The following is a 27,907-nucleotide window of genomic DNA, read 5'->3' as shown; positions in this document are numbered from 1 at the left end:
GTTTCTTGAGCATCTCCAATTTTAATCGCTTCAGATTGGTGGCTGTGCCTTCCATTGCCTAGGCTCCAAGCTCTGGAATACCCTCCTTACATTTCTCCATTTCTCTACTTTGTTTTTTTTTCCCTTCCTTAAGACTCTTCTTGAAACCCACCTCTTTTAGCAAGCTATCGGCCATCTGCCTTAATATCTCCTTATGTGGCTCTGTCATATTTTGTTCTGTAATGCTCCTGTGATTGGTCTTAGTACATTTTATTATTTTAAAGGTTAAAGCTATATAAACATGCATTGTTTTTATACTTCTCATACTAACTCATTTCACATTAATCCCCGGGTATAATAAGATACTAATATTGATCATTTAATCTCACTGAGACTCTGAAATGATAGTGCCAAAAGTTATGAATAGGTTAGAAGAAATTAAATTGATTTTTTTTGTTTTTTCATGGGATCAGGATGTTGCTATCTAGGCCAGCATTTGTTGCCCATTTCTATTGTCCTTGAGAAGGTGGTGGTGAGCCGCATTCTTGAACCGCTGCAGTCCATGTGGTGTAGGTACACCCACAGTGCTGTTAGAAACAGAGTTCCAGGATTTTGACCCAGTGACAAGAAAGAAATGGCAACATAGTTCCCAGTCAGGATGGTGTGTGGCTTGGAGGGGAACTTGCAGTTGGTGGTGTTCCCATGCATCAGCTGCCCTTGTTCTTCTAGGTGGAAGAGATTGCAGATTTGGAAGGTACTGACAAAGGAGCTTTGATGAGTTGCTACAGTACATCTTGTATTTGGGACACAATGCTGTCACTGTGCCCTGGAGGTGCATGGAGTGAATGTTTAGGGTGATGAATGGAGTGCTGATCAAATGCACTGCTTTGTCCTGGATGGTGTCAAGCTTCTTGAGTGGTGTTGGAGTTGCACACATCCAGGCAAAGGGAGAGTATTCATCAAACTCCTGACTTGTGCCTTTGAAGATGGTGCATAGGCTTTGGGTAGTCAGGGAGTTTGAGGAGTTACTTGCCACAGTATTTATATGAGAACAGGGCTAAGACTTACTACACATTTGAAGGATAAACAGCAACACTGACTGTCTGGGCCAAACAGTCTGTTTCCATGGGCTGGATTTTACGCTCCCGCGCCAACGGGTTTGTAGGTAGGGGGCTCGTAAAATCCAGCAGGTGGCCTGCCCACCACCTACCTGTCCACTCCCAACCTGTCTGAAATTTTATGGGGGCCTGGAGAGGTGTCGGCAGCCCACCCGTCCTCGGGCCTCATCCCACCTCCGCTGGAATTTTACTTGTGATGGGCTATGCAGCTAGATCAGCAGCTTTGTCTGCATTGTTTGGTGTTGGGCAAGGTGGGGAAACCTCCTTTTTGAGGTTCCCTGGGCCCATTGGAGGCACTTCCCCACTAGGTCATTCCCTCCCCTGGCCTCTTGAACCCGGTTCCCAAGCCCCGCCCCCTCACCAAGACCCCTGACCCTGGACTTAGCACATCTCCTCGGTATGGTCGGACTGCCTGTAGTCCCAGCAGTGGCCACAGCGCCCATTTGGTGCTGCTGGGTCCACAGAGCTGCTGGCCAGTCTGATTGGCGGGCTGCTCTGTAAGGTGGGGACCTCCTCCCAAGAAAGAGATGGGAGCATCACCTTAAAGCAATTAACACTGCTTGTAGCTTTAAATTGCTGCGGGATAGCCATCAGGATCATGGGCTGGATCCCCCCCTGACTTTGACTTTTTAGCTGGCTGGGGGGTGGAGTTGGTGGAACCATTGCAGCATGTAAGATTCAGCCCCGTGTTGTCATTCTGTATAAAATCGATATAATACTTTTGGTTCTTTTTCTCAGCTGCAATTTTTAAAATGTTAAAAAATTCCGTATCTCTTGTAAATGTGAACTGACTGTGAAAGTATTCTCGTGGTAAAAGTCGCAAAAGAAATTTCATAATAAGACAAGTACATTGCAAAATTAATTACATCGAGGTGATTAGTTTTGACCTCCAGCCCTGTTGAAAAGTGTACAGAACATAAAAGCTGTAAACGTGTTTTTCATAACTTGCTGTGACATGACAAAAAAATGAACTTGTCCTTCCATGCCACTATTTTGCCTCAAGTTTTCAGAGTTGAAATGCTAAGGATTGCAGTATAGTTCACATTTTGAAGCTTTATACAAGACTGTAAAGTCTTGAGGATTTCTCATGCAGTGCTTATTCATGTAGAAAATTCACTTAATTCCCCCAAAGAAGCCAAACTAACTTGCATCGCAAAGGAATACCAATAAACCATTTGCCAACAGAGTAGATCAGTCCAACAAGTTACTCAAAAGTGCAATTTTAGTGCATTGGTAAACTTTCTGGACCAAACACTAAGAAATTAGATCAAAAGGCATCCACTGGCATCAATATGACTGATTCACACATTTAAACGTCACTTTTTTTAAAGATTTTCTTTTGAAGATTTTGAGCTGATTAATACCAAATCCAATGATGTAGCAGGATTAGTCCCTGTGCAAGCGGTGAATTTATTGGTGAAACATCATTTAGTTTAACAGCTCAACATAGCTTCAATTATTTGATTCCGGTAACTCTTTCCAAAAGACACACTAAATCTTGCAGCTCACGAAAGCTATCTGTGTACATTTATTCCTGTTTCATTGCTTCATTATGTAAAAGTGATCATTTTGAGAGGTGATCAAGGTTAAGTAGTTTCTGGATTTCTGTGCTGTCAGGTCTGCTTATTTCAGCTGGTGTTCAACTCAAGTGAATAAGCTAAAATATGTAAGAGTATTTCTCAATTTAATTTTAAGGTACCTGTAAGTAAAATACAGTCCCCATTACATAACAGTCTTGTTTGTACTAAAGCAATGGGTCTGCTATATGTGATGGCCAATATAATGTTTAACAGACTTTATTTTTGGAGCTCATCTGCCATAATTTCAATGACGTTACGATTAATTAATTATTGGAAGTGTAAGGAATATTTTCTAGCTCTATGGACTAGCAGAGAGTATCATGGCACATGTAAGCAGCTATGACTCAACAACAACGACTTGTATTTATATAGCACCTTTTAATAAAGGTGCTATATAAAACATCCTGAGGTGCTTTACACAATCATTATTGACCAAAATGTTACACTGAGCTATGTTGGAGATATGAGACCAGATGACCAAAAGCTTGGTCGAAGATGTAATTTTTAAGGAGCATCTTAGAGGGGAAAAAAATCTCTTGATCCTCAGCAAAGTGATGGATGGGGTCGTTGAAAGTGCACTTACTCAGCAATAACCTGCTCATTGATGCTCAGTCGGGGTTCAGCCAGGGCCACTCAGCTCCTGACCTCGTTACAGCCTTGGTCCAAACTTAGGCAAAAGAACTGAACTCCCGAGATGAGCTGAGAGTGACTGCCCTTGACGTCAAGGCAGCATTTGACCAAGTATGGCATCTAGGAGCACGAGCAATACTGGAGTCAATGGGAATACCTAGTACAAAGGAAGATGGTTGTGGTTGTTGGAGGTCAATCATCTCAGTCCCAGGACATTGCAGCAGGAGTTTCTCAGAGTAGTGTCCTGGGCCCAACCATGTTCAGCTGTTTCATCAATGACGTTCCCTTCATCACAAGGTCAGAAGTGCGGATGTTCACGGATGATTGCACAACATTCAGCACCGTTCGCGACAACTCAAATATTGAAGCAGTCGGTGCCCATTTGCAGCAAAACCTGGACAACATGGAGGCTTGGGCTGATAACTGACAAGTAACATTTGCTCCCCACACATGCCAGGCAACGACCAAGGGAGAATCCAACCATTTCTCTTTGACATTCAATAGCACTACCATCGCTGAATCCTCCACTATCAACATCCTGGGGGGGATATCATTGACCAGAAACTGAACTGGACCGACCATATAAATACCGTGACTACAAGAGGAAGTCAGAAGCTGGGAATTCTGTGGCGTGTAATTTATCGCCTGACCCCGCAAAGCCTGTCCACTATCTACAAGGCTCAAGTCAGGAGTGTGATGGAATACTCTTTGCTTGCCTGGAAAAGTGCAACTTCAACAACACTCAAGAACCACAACACCATCCAGGACAAAGCAGCCCGCCTGATTGGCACCCCATCCACAAACATTCACTCCCTCCATCAGCAACGCACAGTGGTAACAGTGTATACCATGTATAAGATGCACTGCAGCAACTCACCAAGGTTCCTTCAACAGCACCTTCCAAACCTATGACCTCTACCACTTAGAAGGATAAGGGCAGCAGATGCATGGGAACATCACCACCTGCAAGTTCCCTTCAAAGCCACACATCGCCCTGACTTGGAACTATATCACCGTTCCTTCACTGCCGCTGGATCAAAATTCTGGAACTCCCTTCCTAACTGCACTGTGGGTGTTCCCGTAGTGGTTCAAGAGGGTGACTCAGCACTGCCGTCTTGAGGCAATTAGTGTTGGGCAATAAATACTGGCCTTGCCAGCGACGCCCACATCCCATGAAAGATTTTTTTTAAAAAGATGGTGGAGAGGTTTAGGGAGGGAGTTTCCAAGCTTAAGCCCATGGCAGCTGAAGATGCAGCTGCCACTGGTGGAGTGATTAACATCAGAGTTGCCCAAGTGGTCACAATTGGAGGAGCACAGATAATTCAGAGGGTTGTGGGGCTGGGGAAGATTGCAGTGATAGAGAGAATGAAGTTGTGGAGGGATTTTGAAACAAGAATGAGAATGTTTAAGATTGATACATTACATAAGTGGGAACCAATTTAGGTCAGTGATGGTAGGGATGATAGGTGAATGCAACTTGGTGTAAGAAAAGATACTGGCCACAGAGTTTTGGATGACCTCAAACATTGGAAGCCAACTGAGAATTGGAACAGATGAGATGAGGGGTAACAAAGGCACAAATTAGGGTTTTTTTTTTTGCTTTGTTCTTAGGATGTGAGCACCACAGGGAAGGTCAGTGTTTGTTGTTGTTCCCTAATTGCCCTCAAGTAGGTGGTGGTGAACCATCTTCTTGGACTGCTCCAGTCCATGTGTTGCAGGCTCACCCACAGTGCTATTAAGAAGGGAGTTCCAGGATTTTGACCCAGCAGCAGTGAAGGAATAGTGATATAGTTCCAAGTCAGGATGGTGTGTGGCTTGGAGGAGAACTTGCAGTTGGCAGTATTCCTATGTGTCTGCTGTCCATGTACTTCCAGGTGGTAGAGGTCATGGGTTTGGAAGGTGCTGTCAAACGAGGTTTGTTGGGTTGCTGCACACACTGCTGTCACTGCTCTCGTGGTGGAGATGTTGATCAAGCAGTCTGCTTTATTGAGCTTCTTGGGTGTTGTTGGAGCTGCACTCATCGTATGCCATCACATTTCTAACTTGTGCCTTGTAGATTGTGAACAGACCTTAGGGACTCGGGAGGTGAGTTACTTGCCGCAGAATTCCCAGCATCTAACCTGTTCTTGTGTTCATGTTATTTCTATGGCTGGTACATGGCCCTAGGATGGTGATGAAGGTTTCAATGATAGTAATGATATTTAATGTCAGGGGAGATGGTTAGATTCTGTCCTGTTGGAAAATGTCATTGCCTGCCATTTCAGTGTGGCACCAATGTTACTTGCCCCCAGCCCAAGCCTGAATGCTGTCCACATCTTGCTGCATGTGGGCAAGGACTGCTTCAAGTATCTGAGGAGTTGCAAACAGTCCTGAACACCATGCAACCATCAGCTATTATGTTCTCTGTAAAGACCATTCAACTTTTAAAAAGAAATTCCAACTTAGAAATTCGAATTGATAGCTGAAAGGATGACACAAGAAGATTTCACCTTTTGAAGACTTTCACTGTAACAACCAAAATAAAAGTACTATTGACTAACTACTACTTTTGTAGGCAAATTGTACTTTAAGTGATGGAACAGAACTTTCACCTTTTCCTTTTAACACAACTGAAAAAACAACCCATTTCACAGGTATACTTTACACTGTCCCTTAAGTAGATACTTAATTTTCCCAGGCCCAGTCCAAAGTGATTCTTGGCTCCTGAGGGTTTACTTCCATTCCTTTTCTTTCTGAGCCCGGTAACTTTTAACCCCAGAGCTGTCTTTCATGGTGAGGGTTTTTCCTGCCAGCCCTCCCTCTACTGAAAGGTAGGTCAATCTTCCAGCCTTGGTTCAAACCCTCACGAATTTGGTCTTTTCAATCCAAACGCGAACTCCCACCCACATTCCTGCACGGTGAACCATAGAGACTAGCTGCTCCTTTTCTCCTGGATCCTGGCAGAGTGTTTGTGTTTGTGAATCTCAAGGATATCTTGGAAACCCTTCCCCTCTCTCAGCCCATCTCCATGACAACATTAATCACATGGGCCTTGTATTCAGGTAGAATGCTGAAAGCTATCTTTGAGACCCCAACTTTCTTTTATCTTGGAAGTAAACGAACAGTTTAAAGCATAACTATTTAACCTGACATCCTCAACACCTTCCTGGAGGTTTGGAGATTAGCAGTCTAATGACTGTAAGCACAGATGCTGCTGCCATTGTCTCCATGTCTGAACACCTTACACCAAACAACCCTGGCCTGCCTTTAATCTTTAACAGCCATGTCACCCAGCCCTGTTGTTAGGCAAACTTTAGAACAGGTCACATGACCCCCTTCATTTTATCCTAAATTAAAGACTCAGACTCAAAACATAATCTTAAACATTATAATTGTTACACAGTGAACATACCCACTTATGACCTTACGACGGTGGGAAGTTGAAGATGATAGGGCCCTGGACACTACCTAGATGAATGCTTGGAGTAATGTTCTGAGGCTGAGATGATTAGCCTTCAACACCCAAAACATCGTCCTTTGTTTAAGGTAACATTCTTACCAGTGGCACTTTCCTCTGATTACCATTGACTTCAGTTGTACTAGGGTTTCTTGATGTCATAGTTGGTCAAATGCTGCCTTGATGTCAAGGGCAGTCACACTCGCCTTTTGAATTGAGGTCTTTGGTTCATGTTTCAACCAAGGCTATAATGAGGCCTGGGTCTGAGCATGGCAGAACTCAAACTGAGAATCAGTCAGCTGAGCAAATGCCACTTGATAGCACTCTGCACCTTCCATCAGTTTGCTGATGATTGAGAGTTGGTTGATAGGGAGGTAATTGGTCAAATTGGATTTTTCCTTCTTGTGGACAGAGCATCCCTGAGCATTTTTACTCATTGTTGTGTAGATCACAATGTAGCTGTACTGGAACAGCTTGGCTAGGGGTGTGGCTAGTTCTGGAGCACAAGTCCTCAGTACCACTGCTGGGATGTTGACTGGGCCCATAGCCATTTCTGTATCTAGTGCATTCAGCTGTTTCTTGATATCACATGCAGTGAATTAAATTGGCTGAAGGCTGGAGATCTTTGGAGGAAGCCAAAATGGATCATCCACTCAGCACTTCTGACTGAAGATGGTTGCAAATGCTCAGCCTTGTCTTTTGCATTGTTCTGCTTGGCTCCCACATCATCATAAAATAGGATGTTTGTGGAACCTTCTTGACTGTTCAAATACTTAATTGTCCACCACCATATGGCAGGACTGCAGATCATTGGCCTGATCCCGTTAGTTTGTGGGATCGCTTTGTTCTATCTATTGCATGCTGTTTCTGCTGTTTAACATGCATGTTGTACTGTGTTGTAGCTTCACCAGGTTGGTATGTCACTTTTAGGTATCTCTGGTACTGCTCCTGACATATTCTCCTGCACTCCTCATTGAACCAGTCGGTCCCTTTGCTTGGTGGTAATGGTAGAATGAAGGATATGCCAGGCCATGATTTTAGAGATTGTGGTTGAATACAATTTTGCTGCTGCTGATGGCTCATAGTATCTCATGGATACCCTGTTTTGACTGCTAGATCTCTTCTGAATCTGGCGCATTTAAGCACAATGGTAATGCCACTCAACACAATGGAGGGTATCCTCAGTGTGAAGACGGCTTTATTTGTGCCGATTGTGTAGTTTATTCCTTCCAGTACTGACATGGACAGATGCATCTGCGACAGCTAAATTGTTGAGATGAAGTAGATTTTTCCCCTCCTGTGACTAGTGATGCTACTTTTTTTTCTATTCATTCATGGGATCTGGGTGTCGCTGGCTCTGCCAGCATTTATTGCACATGCCTAGTTGCCTTGAGAAGGTGGTGGTGAGCTGCCTTCTTGAATCACTGCAGTCCATGTGGTGTAGGTACACCCACAGTTCAATAGGGAGTGAGTTCCAGGGTTTGAGCCAAAATACTGAGCCGCTGTTGGTGATGGACATTGAAGATCCCAACCCAGTGTACATTCTGTGCAGATGATGAACTGGGGCAGAGTAAGGCAATGTAACTGTGCTGGAAATAAGTGGTCTTACTGATGGCATGGTCAGTGGTTGGAAGCTCATCATAGGGTCAGATATGACATCAAGGTTGTAAACAGTCTAGTTCAGAGGAATGGAGTTGGTGACTTGGAAACAAAATCTCTTAACAGTACTGGATGTCATAGAAGCTTCCTGACAATTTAGAGACAGTAGAGTGAGAGAGAGAGAGATAGGGGTGATGTGTCGTCAGTGCACAGGTAGAACCTGGCACTTCATTTTTGGATGATGTCACTGAAGGACAGATGAAAAATAGGAGGGGGCCAAGGATAGATCTTTGGAGGACACCATGGGTAATGGTGCAGGAGCAGGAAGAGAAGTCATTGCAGGTGGCTCTCTGGCGACAATTAGATAGGGAAGAATAGAATTAGGCAAGTACTGACCCACATAGCAGGAGGACAGTGGAGAAGCATCGGAGGAGGATGACGCGGTCAACAGTCTCCAAAGCTGCAGACAGGCTGAGAAGGACAAGGAGGGTTAATTCACAAGGAGGGATATTGTCATAGTTACATAGGATATCATTTGTGCCTTTGATAAGAACCATTTCAGTATTACGCTGGGGTGGAACTATGGAGAGATTCAAACATGGAGTTCCAGGAAATAAGAGGCAACAACACATTCAAGTGAACACTCAACACAAAAGCCACAGGCCAACTTCAAAATACCTAAAGTACTGCTACCACATTTGTGGATGTCTCCGAAATTAACATTTAATCAAGGAGTGATTCAAGGAAGGAAATATGCCTGTTGAGTACAGCTGATTTGAGTATCTAAAGAAGATACTCAGCCAGGTTGCTTTTTTCACCACTGTACAAAAACAGTGCTGCAGGGCGAAGATGATCCTGTTCAGCTGCTTGAACTGCCCAAAATTAGTCGACCTACTTGATGCAATTTAAGTGGCACCTTTGTACTTGATGCCAAAGGTGGTGCCAAAATGGTTGATGACATTGCTTGATAGGTGACTGTCTGGAATAAATTGGGACAGTGTAAGTGGTGTGGACTATATTCGCGGATGGTTCATTTTGGTCAACCATTAAGTTTATATATTGTGCAGTTTGCTGGATACTGAGCACTTTCACTACTTGGTTATTCATTCCTTTAATATGCTATTTAATGTTGCTCTTATGTTGATTTTGTATTGCTGATTCCAAATATTTAAGTATTGTGCAGCATGTTGCATCTTACAGGTGGATTTTTTTTAAGACCAAGAAGTTGGAAGACTTAATAGTTGCTAATATTTTGGGGTCAGTTAACATGCTAATCAGAAACAGTACATTCACTAATTCTAAGATTATAATGCATATGCACAGTAATTCACAATTGTGAGCTCAACAAATCCACTTTTCATGGATGTTGTGATACCAGTAGTTTTCACATGCATACTGGTTAAACTGGCGGAGCCAGTTTGGGATTCATAACATAGCGAGACCCATAAACACAGACAGTTTAGAAGAAGGCAAATGCAGACGAACAGTCTACTTAGACCACACCTGGGATGCAGCATAAAGCAACACTAATGAATAGTGGTGCGGTAAGATTGTCAAAAAATGTGCTTTAGTTGTGCTGGACCAAGAATCTAAAATCTGCTCTCTAACAGTTAAATGACTGAATGCAGGCAGAGGTATAATACTTAGACCTTGGGATTTTCAAAGTTTCCATGGCTAAGAGTAATGTCACTTTGGGAATCAAGTAATTGATATAAAGTCAGTGAAAAGAACTGGTTTACCCATGTAACCTTTAGTCCTATTCCTTGCCAGATACTTATGGAAACTTCACTTTCTTAAAAGAGATATCCAAGAGTGATGCTGTTTGGTTGTTGAAAAGATTTTGTTCCTTGTTTTTTTTCTGCTTATTCTTGACATTCTTCATTTCTGCAAGGGTACATTCATACTACAATAGGCTTACCTTGGCACCAACACTGCAATTAGACCGTAAATGCATCTTGAATCTTTGGAGGTAGTCCCATTTCCGCTTCACTTCAGACTCCGTTCAGGTCCTGAACCCAATGTAAAATTTGGAAGCTCAGTGTTGAGGTGAAGCCTAAACTGGTTTCCACTAACAAGCTTGTTGTATGAATGAACCATTTAACTACATTATTTGTTGTCTTTCTAACTGTTCCTTTATTATGAACCTCCTTTCTCTTATCCCTCGTTACATGGCATTGTCTCTGACTCTTTTTGATTAATTTCCTCTGTCTACATCAGCTTGGTTGCCTCCTACTCAATCTGTGTTTGTTCTAGACTATTTTCATGGTTCTCAATTTTTTTCTGTGATTTTCAACATCAAAAGAAACAAAATGAAAAATAATGTATATGAAAGAACAGGAAAAATTGAAGAGGGATGAAATGTTGTTTTAAAAAAAATAGAGTTTGAGAGGAAAGCAAAATGTGATCATTGTGCCTATTTTTTTCCAATAAGTTCAGTCACAGACACCTTGTCCCTTTCACTTTAATGACATTGGCAAGTATTTTCAGTAGTATGATGCACATGTTTTGGCAATGTTAGCATTCCATTTTTCATCAGTAATAAATAATTATGATAACGTTTTTCATCAGTATATGGAGTGTGATGGTTACAGTATTGATATTGTTGTAAGGGAACAGAGACTTCAAAGGGTAGAGGTATTTTAGCTGAATAAAACAAATGTCATTTGGTAATTGATTAGGAGATAGAGAGTTGGTTTAAAAGGAATGTTTGATTATTGCTGGAATGTGGCAAGTGTGTTCCGGCTCCTCTGCAGTATATACAGTGTATGTTGTGGTGAGTAGTTCATGAATTTTGCAAAGTGATCTGGAAATAGGTGATAGCTCCCTATTTGCATATGCATATAAAATGGGCATGGCATCAACATGTCTCTTAACTAAAGCTTTTAACATATTACTGATCGATAACTCTTGTCAGTGTGCACAGGGAATTAAGACCAAGATTGAGATTTTTAAATGTGTTGGGGCCGAGATCAGGATGGACGGGCACACAATTATGCGCAACTGGCCTCTATACTGGTTTCCCGTCACAGTCCTCGTTTTCATGAGGGTGGCTGTGGGTCGGAATGGCTGCTTGCCAGGAAATGGCAGGCAGCTGATTAAGGCCAATCGTTGGTAATTATGGAGCTTATTAAAGAACCGTTCCCTGTTTCTCGTCGGCAGTGTGGGCAGCCCATACATGGCGGGCTCATGAAAGGAACACCCCGAGACACACAACAGGCTCCAGCTATGGTTACTGACCATCACCTAGAGGTGTTACCCCTCCAGGACCAGATAGTTGTGGCCTTTTTAAATGAAAATTAAACTTAGCTGGCTTTCTTCCTCTCCCACTCTACTCAGATCGGAAGCTCTCACCTCGGCTGGTGGGGCTGCCACTCAGTGCTGAAGGGCCTCTCATTGGACCAACACTGTCAGGAGCCTGCCCAACATCTCTGATTGGATACAAAAACAGAAATACCTGGAAAAACTCAGCAGGTCTGGCAGCATTGGCAGAGAAGAGCAAAGTTGACGTTTCGAGTCCTCATGACCCTTCAACAGAACTAAGTAGAAATAGGAAAGGGGTGAAATATAAGCTGGTTTAAGGGGGGGGTGGGAGAAGGAGGGGGGGTGGTTGTTGGGACAAGCAAGCAGTGATAGGAGGAGATAAACAAAAGATATCACAGACGAAAGAACAAAGAGGTGTTGAAGGTGGTGATGTTATCTAAAAGAATGTGCTAATTAAGAGTGGAGAGCAGGACAAGCAAGGTACAGATAGCTCTAGTGGGGGTGGGGTGAAATAAGCGATGGGTGGAATACATTTAAAAATAATGGAAATAGGTGGGAAAAGAAAAATCTATATAAATTATTGGTAAAAACAAAAGGGAGGGGTAAGAAACAGAAAGGGGGTGGGGATGGAGGAGGGAGTTCAAGATCTAAAGTTGTTGAACTCAATATTCAGTCCAGAAGGCTGTAAAGTGCCTAGTCGGTAGATGAGGTGCTGTTCCTCCAGTTTGGGTTGACTGCAAACTGGAGGACAGCACCTCATCTTCTGACTAGGCACTTTACAGCCTTCCGGACTGAATATTGAGTTCAACAACTTTAGATCTTGAACTCCCTCCTCCATCCCCACCCCCTTTCCATTTCTTCCCCCTCCCTTTTGTTTTTACCAATAATTTATATAGATTTTTCTTTTCCCACCTATTTCCATTATTTTTAAATGTATTCCACCCATCGCTTATTTCACCCCACCCCCACTAGAGCTATCTGTACCTTGCTTGTCGTGCTTTCCACTCTTAATTAGCACATTCTTTTAGATAATATCACCACCTTCAACACCTCTTTGTTCTTTCGCCTGTGACATCTTTTGTTTATCTCCTCCTAACACAGCTTGCTTGTCCCAACAACCACCCCCCCCCCCCCCACCCCTACCCCTTAAACTAGCTTATATTTCACCCCTTTCCTATTTCTACTTAGTTCTGTTGAAGGGTCATGAGGACTCGAAACATCAACTTTGCTCTTCTCCGCCGATGCTGCCAGACCTGCTGAGTTTTTCCAGGTATTTCTGTTTTTGTTTTGGATTTCCAGCATCTGCAGTTTTTTGTTTTTATTTCTGATTGGATGTCAAGCCCGCTCCCTCCCATTGATTGATTACTCTGGCTTTTTAAAAAAACGCCATGCAAGGTTGAGATCTGGAACTGAACCGGTGACCAGGTTCCCGACCAAGAATTGAAAATCCCGGCCTAAGTGTACTTTCAGGCTAATTGGGCTGAGGGAATGGGGGATAATTGGGATAGATCTCACTGTGGCATTTCATGCCCTATCTTACACCCCTGAACTTTGTCCTTGTTTAATATTTTCATTATAAATTCCGATGTCCACATTTATACTGTAAACTAGCTATGTTGTCTTTATACTCTCCCTCCAGTGGTGGCATTGCAGTGCTTTTCCGTGCAGAAGGGTTTAATTACAACTGACAAATTTACATAGGCCAGTCCTATTATAAATCTGGTCGTAAGATGATGCAAGTAACAGCATGACAAGTTTACATAGTTTCCATTATAAATATGGACATACAAAAGTTGAGAGGAAGTAACATTTTTAACGTGTAAATATGTATGTATTGATTTATTTAACCCTTTTAAATATATTTTTTACAAATTATCAAATACAGTATTGTTTTAACTCCCTGCAGTTGAGCTGAATTGACCACCATGGAATGGGCATGCATTCAGTCTTCACTTATTTTTTGAACCTAACACAGATTGATTAACACAGTTTGTCAGTTCAGAATAGTTTGAAGGTCATTGCCTTGTGTGATGATTAATTTGAGGAAGACAAACTTCCAACTGCTAATCTTCCAGTATTGGAGCCAAAGGACAAACAATCAATTTGCAGTAATAGCATAATGCTAATATTAGGTAATTTTCAAACTATAATGAGTCAGAACTGAGTAATGCACCAGATTTTGCTTGTCTGTACAGCTTAATTTTTTGTGGATTAAGGTATTTCTTGCTTTATCTAATTTTATACAACATGGCTTTTGCAAATTGGCAGCTTACTTTCAGTACTCAACACAGGAATGTAAATAATTGGAGGTTACCATAGATACCAGAGCATTTCTGCTTTGCAAGCTACAGTACTTAAAGGAAGCAGAAACTTTCACAAGATGTAAACTTTGCAACTTAGAGAGTTCAACCAAAGAGAACAGAAGAGTTACACAGGCTTCTAAAGGTTATGCGTGACTTGACAATTACTTTGCTTCCTTTCCACCAATTACATTGAAAAGAAATGCAGCGCATTACACGTAGGATGGCGTTTGCCTTGCCGAGGCCCTGTATAAAGGTTCGGTGTCAAAGCTGTACATGTACAATTGTGAAAAGACATGTTTCAATAGGTAACTGCATGCAAAATCAGAGACAGCTGTACAGTGTGATGAACATCTGGCGTTAGTCTACCAGTTTGTTCTGAATATCATAGCTCAGATAATGGTTTGAGTCGACAGCTCAGCCTATGGTTTAAAATAAATGCATTTAGCATGCAATTCCTAAACAGGTTCACATTAAATTATTTTTAATAAGGAAAAAATGTATGACAATTGAGATTTCAAGTAATTTCACAACATCCGTTGTATGCTTTGGAGCATATTTGTCGCATCATCATTTATAGCTTCAGCACAGATGCACGACTTACATTTAAAAAAAAACCTGGTGTATATCTATTTTCAGAATCAGAAAACCTAAAGTAAAAACATAAAATACTGGAAATGCATAGCAGCATCTGGAAAGCGCATGGGCAGTGCAAGAATTTGGCCTAAGAGCCTTACACTCAAGTGTTAAGTGGTTAAATTTGTTAGCATTGTGAAGAACAAACTAAATGCGTGAATGAATGAAATGGAACTCCTTATGTTGTAGCAGTAACGGTACCACTTTATACTACTCTTGACTCTGTATATACTAGATTAAAAGAAGCTTACAGTGTTGCCTAAGAGAGTTGTAAGCCTGACTGTGGGAACATTTAAGAAATCCGAAAAGAATGGTCAAGAAATTGATTAAAGAGGGAGAAAATAGAAAATAAGAGCAAACTGGCAAGAAATATAGAAACAGATTGCAAGAACTTCTACAAGAGTGTGAAAAGATGATTAGCAAAAGTAAACATGGGTCTCTTAAATGCAGAGATAGGAGAAAGTTTAACACAAAAGAAAAATACTGGAAATATGAAGTAAAATCAAAATCCTGGGAATAATCAACAGTTCAGGTAGCTTCTGTGGAGAGAGAAACAGGTTTTACATTTCAGGTTTATGACAATGGCCTTTTAATTAGACTTGTTCATGCACATTTAGTTTTTTTTTAAAAATCCAAGATGCTGGAAGTGCAGACTGATAGCAGCATGGTGGGGACAACAGAGCACCTGGGACTTTGGTGAACAGTGACACAAAGTGTATGTCATTATCCAATGAGATTTCGGGATTCAGATATAAAAAGGACTGAGACAGAATGTAAATTTGAGTGGGTGAAATCAGGTTTAGGTGAAATAGGGGGAAAGAAAGGTTGGATTAAGAAAAGGGGGAAAAAAGAGAATGGAAAAGTGAGATAAATAATTTAAAATCTTTGATATTGTTAAAATCACCAACAACAATTCACAACCTGAAAAAGATAAAGCTCCATGTTTTTAATTGTTCAGTTTCCAGGCTAGAGGGATTAATTGGCAGCTATGAACAATACCATGTTGTTAAAATAGTACTTACTCTGCTAATTATTAGGCTTTACTCTGGCAAATTTAATAGGCAATTAATGTGCAGATGCAGCTACTGCATGAAATGCACGGGGCATGGTTGACCTTTAGTATGTTTGACCACATCATCCTCCTCCAACTCTACTCCACTCCATTGTCATCCTGTTGGGAAGGACTGCTAACCCGTGATTCCATTCTATGTAATCTTAACCGGAGAATCACTTGCAATCGCCTCTCTTCCTGCTCCCGCATCATTACCTCTGGTGACCCCAATGATCTATCCTTGGCCCCCTCCTATTCCTCATCTATGTGCAGCCCCTTGATGACATCATCCGAAGGCACAGCATTAGTTATCACATGCACACTAATGTTGCCTAGCTCTACCTCGCCACCGCCTCTCCTGATGACTCCATTGTTTACTGAATTATCAGATTGCTTATCCGTCATCTAGTAGAAATTTTCTCCAATTAAATATTGGGAAGAATAAAGCCACTCATTTCGGTCCCCGCTACAACCTGCATTTCCTAACCGCTGGCTTCATCCCTCTCCCTGGCAACATTGAGATTAAGCCAGTCTGTTAACAATCTTTGTGTCATATTGGATCCTGAGGTGAGCTTCTGATCTCATATTCAAGCCAATTCTAAAATGCCTCTTTCCACCTCTAACATTGCTCAACTTTGACCCCATCTCAGCTCATCTGCTGCTGAAACCCTCATCCATGCCTTCATTACTTCCAGCCTCAACTATTCCGATGCACTCCTGGCTGGTCTCCCACATTCTACCCTCTAAACTTCAGGTCATCTTTGTTGCCAGTGTCTCAACTAGCAACAAGGCCCATTCCCCTGTCACCTCTGTGGTTGCTGACCATCACTGGCTCTCAGTGAAGCAATGTCTTGATTTTAAAATTCTCATCATTGTTTTCAAATCCCTCCATGGCCTTGCTGTTCTCTATCTCTGAAATCTCCTTCAACCTTACAACCCTACAACCCTCAGAAATATATATATATATATATATATATATATATATATATCTAATTCTGGTCTTGTGTATCCCCAACTATGATTGCTGCACCCTCAGTTGCCGCAGCCTTAAGCTCTAGAATTCCTTCCCTACAGCTCTCTGCCTCTCTACCTTGCTTTCCTCTATTAAGACATTCAAAAACTTAGCTCGTTGACCAAGTTTGGTCATCTGACATAATATCTCCTTATGTGGCTTCTTGTCATATTTTGGCCCAGATTTTCACCATCATGGCAAAAATCCAGAAATGACTAAAGAATCTAAACCCTGCCACTGAACTCGGCATGTTCCATTTTCACGGGGGTGGGGTTCACTCATGTGCTATTTGCAGGCATAGCTGGCCATTTAAATCACCAGCTGACCCCACTTACTTCTGATTTTTACATCCCAGCTGCGTGGATCCCAAAGTGTGCTGAACAAACCAGGTCAGAGGGGTGTCTGTTTTCTGTGTGTTTGTTTTGGATAGCCAGGGATACCCTCCTTGGAGAGGTGGGGTAGCCCTGTAATGTTATATTGAAGTTTTCATTTAGTGGCTAGAAGTGTCAGGAACTTAACTCCCACTGTCGTCTGATGACCCAACGGAGTGGGAGGGTGGAGCTGCTCATCTGCCAGGGCAATTTTTATTGCACCCAGGTTCAAGGAAGAAATTAGCGCTTCAGGAGTGCACATAGCAATTCATTCGAAGAAGCATAGAGGATGGGCATGGCACTCTCTCACACAGAGACGGTAGAAGCCAGCCAAAGTGAGCAACCAGAGCCCGGAGGGTGGGCTGAAGTTCAGGAGGAAGAGGCAGCAGCACAAGCACCAGGAAGGAGGAGGAAGAAGAGGAGAGGGAGGAGAGGTTCTACCCGGTGGGGAGTGCGCACAGAAAGAGGTCATCATATCTTAACATGACGGAAAACCAGTGCCAGAGAGGATGCAGGATGAGCCATGATGTTGTGGCAGACATTTGTTGCATTGTACAGCAACAGCTGGAACCACAATCCATCAACCCCCATGCCCTGCCTTTGGCTGTGAAGGTAACTGTTACACTGAACTTCTATGCCTCGGGCTCTTTCCAGGGCTTAACAGGAGACCTGGCTGTTATTTCCCTGTCAGCAGCACATAGATGCATTAAGGAAGTGACTAATGCCCTGTTTGCTCATGTGGGGGAGTACAGTAGTTTCCCCATGGATCTTGAGTCCCAAAGCCACGGCTTTTGCCCAAATTGCAGGCTTCTGTCATTGTCTGCAATCATGTTGCAATAAAGGCTCCCACTCAGCATGCAGACACTTCTGTGAATCACAAGTCATTTCAGTCCATCAATGTCCAGCTGGTTTGTGACCACAATAAGGTGTGTGCAAGATTCCTGGGCAGCCGCCACGATTCCTTCATACTAAGGAATTTGCAACTCCCGGTTCCATTTCATCAACCCACGCAGATCCAGGAAACCTAGGGCTACCCACTAAGAACATGGCTAATGAGCCTCTTTAAGAACCCATAATCGGAGGCAGAGCGAAACTACAATAGCAGCTATGTTGTCACCTGGAGCACTATTGAGCAGGCCATTGGCATTTTAAAGATGAGATTCCGATGCCTCGATCACTCAGGTGGAGCCCCAGCAAGGGTTTTGAGAATAGTTGTTCTGGAAACAGAAGAGGATGATGAGCCCACCAATGGCAGAGCAGCAGGGAGACAAGGACATGCATCGAGGGCTGATTCTGTGCACAAGGGGTTCCTTGGCAGATGGGTCCATGTTCAGAATAGGTTTTCATAGGCTCCTCCAAAATAACAGCTACCATCAGACAGTCCCTGGTGACATACCTCCACATAAAGATCCTTGATGCCACAGTCTCTCAAGGGACTGTCCATGCCTCACAAGGGAACGAAGCAACATCAATGAATCTGATTCAGTCACATTCAAACTGCAGCTACCCTCTCCATCATAAACGTGGTCATCAGCATCTTTCAAACACACCTGATAATAAGTTCCTTTCATCCTGCTCCCCTCTCATGAATGCCATTAACTGTGAATGAGGCACCCATGTCGACCACCATCAAGCCATGTCCACGATGCAGATAATGACACGAATGAAGACGTAAAATCCTATACCCGCTGACGTGAGTGTATGCTGCATCAGTTGTGCAGATATGGCATCTTGCGCATGAAGATTAGACAACTGTGCCATTATAGTTCATTGAAATAACTTGTGCCACATCCATCCCAGCCAATGGTCCTGGTTAAGAACTAGGTGCCACATGCATCAGTTCTGGCTTACATATACCTCTGCAAACTGCACAAACCACATCCTGTGATACTGGAAATGACAATGCAGCCACTGTAGTGGCAACAGCAGACGACCTATATTAACTGAACAATACATGGCCTACCAAGCTGCGCTGCCTACACCAAGGCCAAAGTGCAACACTGCAGTGTGAATGAATATACAGTACCCAGCAGTCATGCGTCAGATGCACTTGCTGACCAGCATCTGGTCATGGAGTCGGATCATTAAGCCTCCCTCAAAGGTATACTTAGATGAAAACGGAAAGATACAAGAGCATCTTAATGTTTGATCCTTTGACCTCTGGATTCTTATGTGATACAACAGAGAAGGAAGAAGCTTTCATACACCTCACCAATCAGGCCATATCATTGATTCTGGTAAAGCCACACTGAGATGCAACTCAGCATGTTTCTCTCTATATTACTGGTAAAAAGCATTTTTATCATTACTTTTGAGTTCTCTATTTCACACGTGCAGACCGAATCATGTAGAAGTGAAAAAAAATACATTGACCAAGTGCTCAAATATGATATATACATATATACAATGTGAATACAGTAACCACAGTGAACCCATCAGTGCTCTAGGCGAGACAATGCCCTGCGCTCATGCACACTCTTAAAAAGTGACCCCATGTTGCCCCAGAGGAGGTGGAAGTAGGCTGCTCACTTATCTGTCTAAAGGGCAATATGGAGTGTGGTGTTATGCAGGCATTCATTGGGGATCTCCCTCAGACTGTGACTCCTGCATCTCTGCATGGGCATCTGTGGCCACTGGCACATGTGGAGCAGATGGGGGCTCTGGCAGGGGTACCAGGGAGGTGGCAGAAGATGGTGCTGAGGAACTCCCTGAGCCTTCAACCTCCTCAGTGACCTCCACAGCCCTGGGTTGGCCTTCATTTGGGGTTGATGGGGCTGGCTGCTGCTGCCCAGCTGTCGCTCAATCCAGAAACTGCTAACAGTATGATCTTCCTGTTAAGGATATGTAGCTCCTCATGTATTCCAGGGATGCCAGTGCTTGTATTCTGAGTGGACTGCTCCAGGCCACTGAGGGAGGCTTACACACTTTCCTAGCTGAGACACAAAATGAGATATAGTTATAGCCTTTCTGATAACGAAAGCATGCACTGATGCATGCCACTGCTTTAACCTTGCTCATGCTGCCCGCATGACTCAGTACCATCTTTGCACTCCCTCTCATGTCAGCTTTCCATTGTGCTCAGCGAAGTGACAGCATGACCTCCACCATGTGCCAAGGCAATCTTGACACCTTCTTTATCACTTGCTACTGGAGATTCTTCATCACCAACAGCTCCTGGCGATCTCCAGGGCCATTTGCTGTCCAGGACACAGCCTCAGGGAGGCTCTCCCACCCCCAATCTGAGCACCTGTTTTGTGTTCTTCACCCTTTTGTTCTGCAACCACAACATGAATTTATGTCACTCGCATATGTAGCATGTGCAGAGGTATTGCTGCTCTTTGTGCCTGTGCCTCATACTGCCTACTCACATCTGTTTTGCATGCAACTAAATGAGCTGCTTACACATTACTGTGCCTCAGCATTGAGGATAATATGTGCCCGATTTCACATTTTATCTGCAGCATGGAGATGTGATCCTTCCCTTGGATCTCTGTGTCTGAGTCAAGCTGCTCACCTTGCCAGAACGCAAAAGGTCACTTTTGCAGCACTGGATCCTCGATCTCCTACAGTCATTGGTGGCGCTCACTGCTGCCGCAGCTTGAACCCGTGCCACCTTGGTCGTGGCAAGCAGCTAGCGACAACCAGCTGGGTTGATGATGTTTCTTTGCCTTACTCCTCATCTACGAATACCTCTGGGAAAACCATGAGGCGGCTGGCTTCAGATGTGCCTGATCTGTGAGATATGATTTAATGAATTAAGTAATGAGAACGTAAGGCGAGAAGGGTCATGAACAACTTCAAATACATTGCTATAATTCACTTTTGTGTGCTTACATGCAATAACTATTCACATGATCTCATCTATGAACACTCTTTAACAGTATGATTACACATATGCTTGGTGCCTTGTATGTTGCAGCTGTCACTCCAAGGTGACAGGCTGTGCTCAACAACAACTGACAGCTCATCTGGCTTACTCCATCTTATTCAGACTGTTATGCCATTACATTGTGCAAATGTGAGGGACCTGGTTCAGGGTCCACAGTGCGGGTGCATCCAAAGAGAAGAGTGGCAATGGGATAAGTAGATGGGATAATGAGCATGGCGATGTTGTTCATTCATCCACTGAGTCCAGCCAGCTTACTAAATTACTGCATCCTATCTGCAACAAGTAGTGGTGGCAAGACAATGCCATCTCCATGGCTGTGTCATGAGAATCCACTCAGTGGTTTAGTTCAGCACACTTTTGATTAGGAAGCATCAATGACAATTCTCCCATAGGGAAAGCCCAAGATGGGTCATCCATTCTAGGATAATTTAACAGTTGGACAACATTTACAGCTTTAACACTCGCCTGACTACTCACCAGTACCGGATGTGCTGTATTCACCAGAGGACACTCGGACACTCCGGACCAACTATTCTGAGGGAGCTCTTTTTTATATGCGTGCCAGGAGCCCCCCCAACCCCTCACCACTCCTTGGTCTGACTCCGATTTCAGTCGCCCCCTGCCCCCAAACCCTCACCAAAAATCTGACCTGTGGGCGGACATTTTTAAAGGTCAGGTTGGCAGAGCCAGGACTTCTATCTGTTATTCTGTGTAAAAATCTTTGTTTGTTTTATAATGCTTCTGTGTTAAAGGCCCTATATAAATATAAGCTACTGTGATGTTAAGGACGAGGTACTGTTTCACAACAGTGATGCAACAAGTAGTGATTTCACAATCTATGAGGTATCTTGCCACAAGTTGCTGTTTGCATACGAATAATTTGCATCATTCACATATCTATTAGAAGGAGTTGTATTTTCTGTTTTTATTCATTCATGGGATGCAGGCGCTGCTGGCTAGCCAGATGTGGGTGTTGCTGGCTAGCCCATTCAAGAGTCACAATTATGAAAATTCCAGATTTTTATTGAATTCAAATTTCACCATCTGCCGGGATTCGAACCCAGGTCCCAAGAGCATCATTCTGGGTCTCTGGAATACCAGTCCAGTGACAATATCACTGTCACCACCTCCTTTCTGTTTCATACCTCTGTACAGTACTTACTTCAGTACTCTAGGTTAATCCTCTACTTAAGATTCATGTTAGAAAAGAAAACTGGTTGGAACTCGATTTTAATCAAAGCTTGATGGGGAGCCATGTTGAACACATCAGGCAAAATCACATTTGGATTACATGTCATCATCTGAATTGTAAATATATACAATTGAATGATTCCTATCTGTATAAGGGCATTTGACTCGAACCAACTGTTTAATTGGGAGCTGTTTAAAAAGTCTTAATTAGACCTCCAGAAAGAACCAAGCTCCTTTTAGCTAACTTTGATCTGAGAATGCTGAATTGTTCTGATGGTTTTATGAAAGCTTGAAATGAGTTTGTATCTGATGCATTTAAAAACCCCAGAGTATACAGAACAATAAACCTAATGGGATTGCATGTACTGAATATTGCTGAGATCACAAATCATAGGATCTGTTTGCTGACAAAAATGTTCATTTTCTGATTTCATTGCTGCAGAAGCATTGCATGGGCATTGTTGCATGATTTCAGTTTGGAACAATGATTATTTTTCAGTGGCAATCATTTGGTGTAGCCTGGTTAGGAAATTAGCTGCCTTCTGGCCCATAAGCATTTAATACACTGCTCTCCTCCTTCACTTCCTGAACCCTTTCTGTCTGCTTGTCCCTCCTTTTTCTTCTTCTTCCCCTTTCCCCCATGCACCTCTTTTCCTTGCCTTTTTCCACTCCCTTTCTTCTCCACAGGGAGTAATTAGGCTCTAACTCAGAAACTCTCACTCCTTCATTATATTTTGTTGCTCCCTCTTTTCTACCCTCTCCACATTCCCCACACCCCTCTCTTTCCTTCTTGTCTCTTCCTATCCTGTACCACCTCTCCCACCTGAGTCAGATGTTCCTACTGTTTCCTAACCTGCTTGGTCTGAATACTGGACTTTGTCTTGGAGTTCCCGTGTGTAACGTGGCAGAGCATCAGCCAGTATATCTTTGAAAGAGATGACAAATCTTACACAGGCAGTTAGAATTCTTTTAGCCTATAAGAATAAGTAAAATAATAATCTCTACTAGGCAACAGTTTGGAGAAATAGCTATGTAGCAATAACTTCAGAAGAAATAGCTATTGTGGATTTAGAATGGAAGATCCACTTTAGAAATCTCCATCACTTCTTTGAGGATGTTTATAGATAAAGTGGGTGACAACAGTCTCTCAACAAAGTTGTTTATTATACTACATAGGTTTTCTTGAAGTTTAATAAACTATTTTTATTCGTTCGTGGGATGTCAGTGGCACTGGCAAGGTCAGCATTTATTGTCCATCCCTAATTGCTCTTGAGAGGGTGGTGATGAACCACCTCCTTCAACTGCTGCAGTCCATGTTGTGAAGGTACTGCCACAGTGCTGTTAGATAAAAGGGGTTCCCGGGTTTTAACCCAGCAATTATGAACAATTGGCTATATATTTCCAAGGCAGGATCATGTATGATTTGGGGGGAACTTGCAAGTGGTGGTGTTCCTTTGTACCTGCTGCCCTTGTCCCTCCAATTGGTAGAGGCCATGGGTTTTGAAGGTGCCGTCAAAGAAGCCTTGATGAGTTGCTGCATTGCATCTTGAAGATGGCATACACTGTAACTGCTGTGTGCTCGTGGTGAATGGAGTGCTAATCAAGCAGGCTGCTTTGTTGTGGATGTTGTTGAGTTTCTTGTGTTGTTGGAGTTGCACTCATCCAGGTAAGTAAGGAGTATACCATTGCACTCTTGACTTATCTTGTAGATGGTGGAAAAGCTTTTGGGAAGGCAGAAAGTGAGATACTCACCAGAGAATACCCAGCCTCTGATCTGCATTTGTAGCCACAGTATTTAAGTGGCTGGTTCACTGAAGTAACTGATTAATAGGGCCAGCATGTTGATAGAGGGTGATTCAGCAGTGATAATGCCATTGAATGTCAAAAAGAGGTGATTAGATTCTCTCCTTTTGGAGATGGTCATTGACTGACACTTGTTTGCTGCAAATGTTCTTGTCACTTATCAGCCCAACTTGTATGTTGTCTAGATCTTGTTGCACGCAGACACCGACTGCTTCATTATCTAAAGAGTTGTGCATGGAACTGAACCCTGCACAGTGACTTTTGATATGGTTCTATATAAGCTTTCAATTAAAATGAAAGGCACAGTAGTAAAAGTTGGAGCAAGAAACTGGATTACAAGCTATGTCTTATTTTAGGAAAGGAAATAGAGATTGTTAATGAAAAATATAAACCAAGAGTGGGTCGTGGAATTTTGAATGGAGTAGCAGAGAGATCAATATTTGGGTCCCCTGCACTAGGTCAGTTACCTTAATACAATATTTTTGTAAATGTCTTGAATTTGCTGGTAACACTAAAATAGGAAGAGTATACAATGCAACTAAACTTTGCAAAAAGATAAAGATCAGACTAAATTTGATACCAATTTAAGTTTACCACGAATAAATGTAAAGTATTGTATATAGGCTGAAAAAGCATACATCTCAATGAAAGAAATTGACTTTGCACATAAGGTTGTGGGTTGAAGTCCCACTCCAGACACTTGAGCACAAAATCTAAATTGACACTTCAGCCCAGTACTTCGGGAATAAGGCATTGTGGAGGTGCCATTTTTCAGAAGATATATTAAACTGATTTATAAGGGTGAGGACAAAGATAATCTAATGCTACATGCAAGGTGAGTTGCTGGAAGTATTAAAATATCGCATATGAAAAAGTACTGATGCATGATGCATTTAAGCTTAAGCGAGCACCCTGATGTAACAGCTGATGTTGCATGGAGAAGTACAGTCCAGTGTACTCCCTGGTCAAATGCTGAGTTAACTGATCTCAGTGAAGTAAATGTAATGCTTTCAACATCTTCAAAGTGCGGTGGAACTCAGAGAAGATATGAACTTTCATTGCTTCCTAATGAACATCTAGAAAATGTCTGCAGATTTCAGATGGGAAATGGGGTCAGGTTCAGAAATTTTCCCCCCCTCCTACTTGAGTGACCTGCTGGAGTTGTTGTTTAGACTCTTATGCCAATAATGTTCATTTGGGTGAAATACTTGCAGAATTGCCTGCACCAACGGGACAATATTGCAACAAAAGAAAGGAGATAATGAAAGGAAATTGGAAGAGGAATTGGTATTGAGTTTTTTTGACCTACGTTTTGGACAGGGACCGAATTGGCAAATTTTTTGCTGGGGAGATTATATCAGCTGGGAAGATTACATGAAAATGTCGACTGCATCATCTGTGAAGGAACATGGGCTGATGGCTTTTTCCTAATTCATTTGACATTAAAAATATCTCTCTCAATTGATTTTTTTATCCTACACCTATCCCTATTTCTGTTTGTTTGCTAGAGTACCTTATATACTCACATAAAAGTTGAGTTTTTGAGACCAAATTTTTAGGCAAAAAGTAGGGGGTTGACTTATACATGGGTAATATTTTCAAGGGGTTGAAATTGTTTTGCGCTGGGGGCCAACAATTGCACGACCTGATTGGCCCCTTCAGTTCCCTGCCTGACTCTCTCGCTCACCGCCTCCCTGCCCGATTCTCTCACTTGCCACCAGGCCTTCTCTTCTTTCTGCATCTCGCCAGACCGTTCCTGAGTCCTTGCTCACAGTGAGGGTTCAGGAAAGAAAGCGGTGAGCATGAGAGTCAGGCAGGGAAATGGCATCTGAGATTCAGCGAGATGGAGAGAGTCAACCTGCAGGAGAAGTGGTGAGTGGATGGTAAGTAGAAAGGGTTAGAATTTTTTGGCCAAACGTCTGGATTCGACCATTAATCGAGAATTTCTGGAATAATATTGCTCATTTCTTGCATTAATTTTTGTAAGGCTTTTAACTTTTCACCTTGTGCAGTCCACATGATGATGTTGAAAACTAGAATCATATATAGTTGAGTTTTGTTTGGATATCTATTCCAGCTACATGAGTCATAACGGTAGAAGAAAGATTAGAGAGACTTATTAATTATTCATTATGAATTTTCCTGGAATGACAGGTATATTATTCCCTTCCTCTATACTGTGAAGACTGATATAAAATATTTATTCTATAAGTCTGCAGTTTTCTTATTTTCATTTGTAATATTGCCTTATCTGTTTTTAAAGGGTCTATTACCATTTTTCTTCTAACATGGTTTTAAAGAAAATTGTATTAATCTTGATATCTGTCTCAAGTTTCTTTTTGTATTCACTTTCTACAGCTGTTAGTATCTTGTCTTCCTTTGCTGTTCTTTACACCTCTCCCAGTCCCCTGGATTTACATTACTCTTTGTACTTTATATGTTCTTTTCTTTAGTTTTGCCTTAACTCGCACCACTTTTGTCAACCATGGCTGCTTTGCTTGGTAAGTAAAGTTCTTTCACCTTAGGGGTATATACTGGTCCTGTCTTCTTCGAACATCTACCACTTTTCATCTGTGGTTTCACCAGATAACAATTTTGACCAATTCTCTGTCATCAGCCTCTGTTTCATACCATTTAAGGTAGCCTTATCCATCTTGAGATTTTTAATAACTATTACATTTCTCCTTTTCAAATCTAACATTGAATTTTATCATATTATGATCACTCGTAGATAAATGTTCCTTTGTTTCTTGTTTACATTCTCAAATGTACATTCTTTGTCACTCTTTGTCCCTATCACCTTTTCATATGAATGTTAAGTAGTAGCCTCTGATCAAATGTAGTAAATTATCAATTAGTTATTCATACTCTACTCTTTTAACACCAAAATTGCTACCAAATGCTACCAAAATGCCAGTTATATTTTCAGTTTGAACTATCATTGGCTGTACCTTTGTGTCATTTTCAAGAAGTACTGGTGGGAGTGCTTACTAATTTTTCACTGACTATTTGGAATCGTCTTTATTAGGACTGTGGTAGCCTACCTAGATAAGATTTAAAAGGAAATGTAGACTCATATCAAGAGATCTCTATACCTGGAACCTGAATCAGATTTACTCTTCAGTGGAACACAGATTCTAAGCAACTAAATACAATGCATGCCAGATTTATGTTTAATAGGCAGGACACAATTCCACCTACTTTAACCACATTACAGGAAAAATAAACCTATTTTTGTTGATTTTTCAGTAGTTCAGTTTAGAATATTTTATGCATTTTATATGAGTTTCTATACGTGTCAGCCATCCGACTGTCCAAAAAAAGAACTGTAATATACTTACATAGTGGCACTGTTTTAAGGCAAATATTTAAAACTATGGGAAATCTAAAAACATTTAAACTTGGGCAGTTTTTCTAACTTTATAAAAATAGTTTATGTGTTTTATCACTTACAAACTTACTGCATGGGCATTTTTGAGAAGATTGTGTTCACAATGATGTGATGAGAAACAGTGGGTTGCTGAACTGCTGACCCAATTCTTAATATACAAGCATATGTTTTGTCTTTCTGACATTTTCCCCTGCATTTTGGGAAATGTTCCACGTACACTGGGAGGTATTGTTAATATTTTCAGGTTATTATGGCTGAAAGTCTGCTATCATGAAGGGCGTCTGGTCACAACCGTGTCTCCTCATAGTGCATTAATTACCCTTGTTTTGTCCTTTGCGTGAACCCAGTTTTTCTTTTAACTTATTTCAGCCTGGTAAAGGTGCCATCAAAGAAACTGGTGTTACATGAACAAGCAAGCACATCTGCAGGGTTTGTCATAGATTCCAAGGATTCTATATTAAATAGAATATTCAAGTTATAACCATGGGCAATAGTGACTAACTATCCATTAACTGACAGCAGTAAGGCACATTAGCTTTATGACTAACCAGTTTGGATTTAAAAAAATAAAATTGTTAGTTAATGACATAACTACGCAACTGAAGCAAGAAGGTAGCATTTAATTAATATCTGCAGCCAGTGTTGTGGACATCATATACC

The 27,907-nt window shown here is 42.0% G+C and overlaps 1 protein-coding gene across 13 annotated transcripts in view; it reads left to right on the top strand.

Annotated features, from left to right (window-relative positions):
• Positions 1–27,907, top strand: part of LOC144686695 (RNA-binding motif, single-stranded-interacting protein 1-like) — a 637,597-nt gene that overhangs the window by 499,791 nt on the left and 109,899 nt on the right. For 6 of the 13 annotated variants that reach the window (XM_078552247.1, XM_078552251.1, XM_078552254.1 and 3 more), the window contains one exon: positions 26,310–26,357. The exons of the other annotated variants lie outside the window; for them this stretch is intronic. In XM_078552247.1, the coding sequence (XP_078408373.1) occupies positions 26,310–26,357 (48 nt within the window). The remainder of the gene's footprint in view (positions 1–26,309; positions 26,358–27,907) is intronic. 13 annotated transcript variants of the gene reach the window in all.

The sequence above is a fragment of the Cetorhinus maximus genome, chromosome 11, assembly GCF_964194155.1.
Source record: "Cetorhinus maximus chromosome 11, sCetMax3.hap1.1, whole genome shotgun sequence".
In the NCBI taxonomy this organism is placed as follows: Eukaryota; Metazoa; Chordata; class Chondrichthyes; order Lamniformes; family Cetorhinidae; genus Cetorhinus; species Cetorhinus maximus.
The sequence above is the reverse complement of the archived record's forward strand: the minus strand, read 5'-3'. Positions and strand labels throughout refer to the sequence as shown.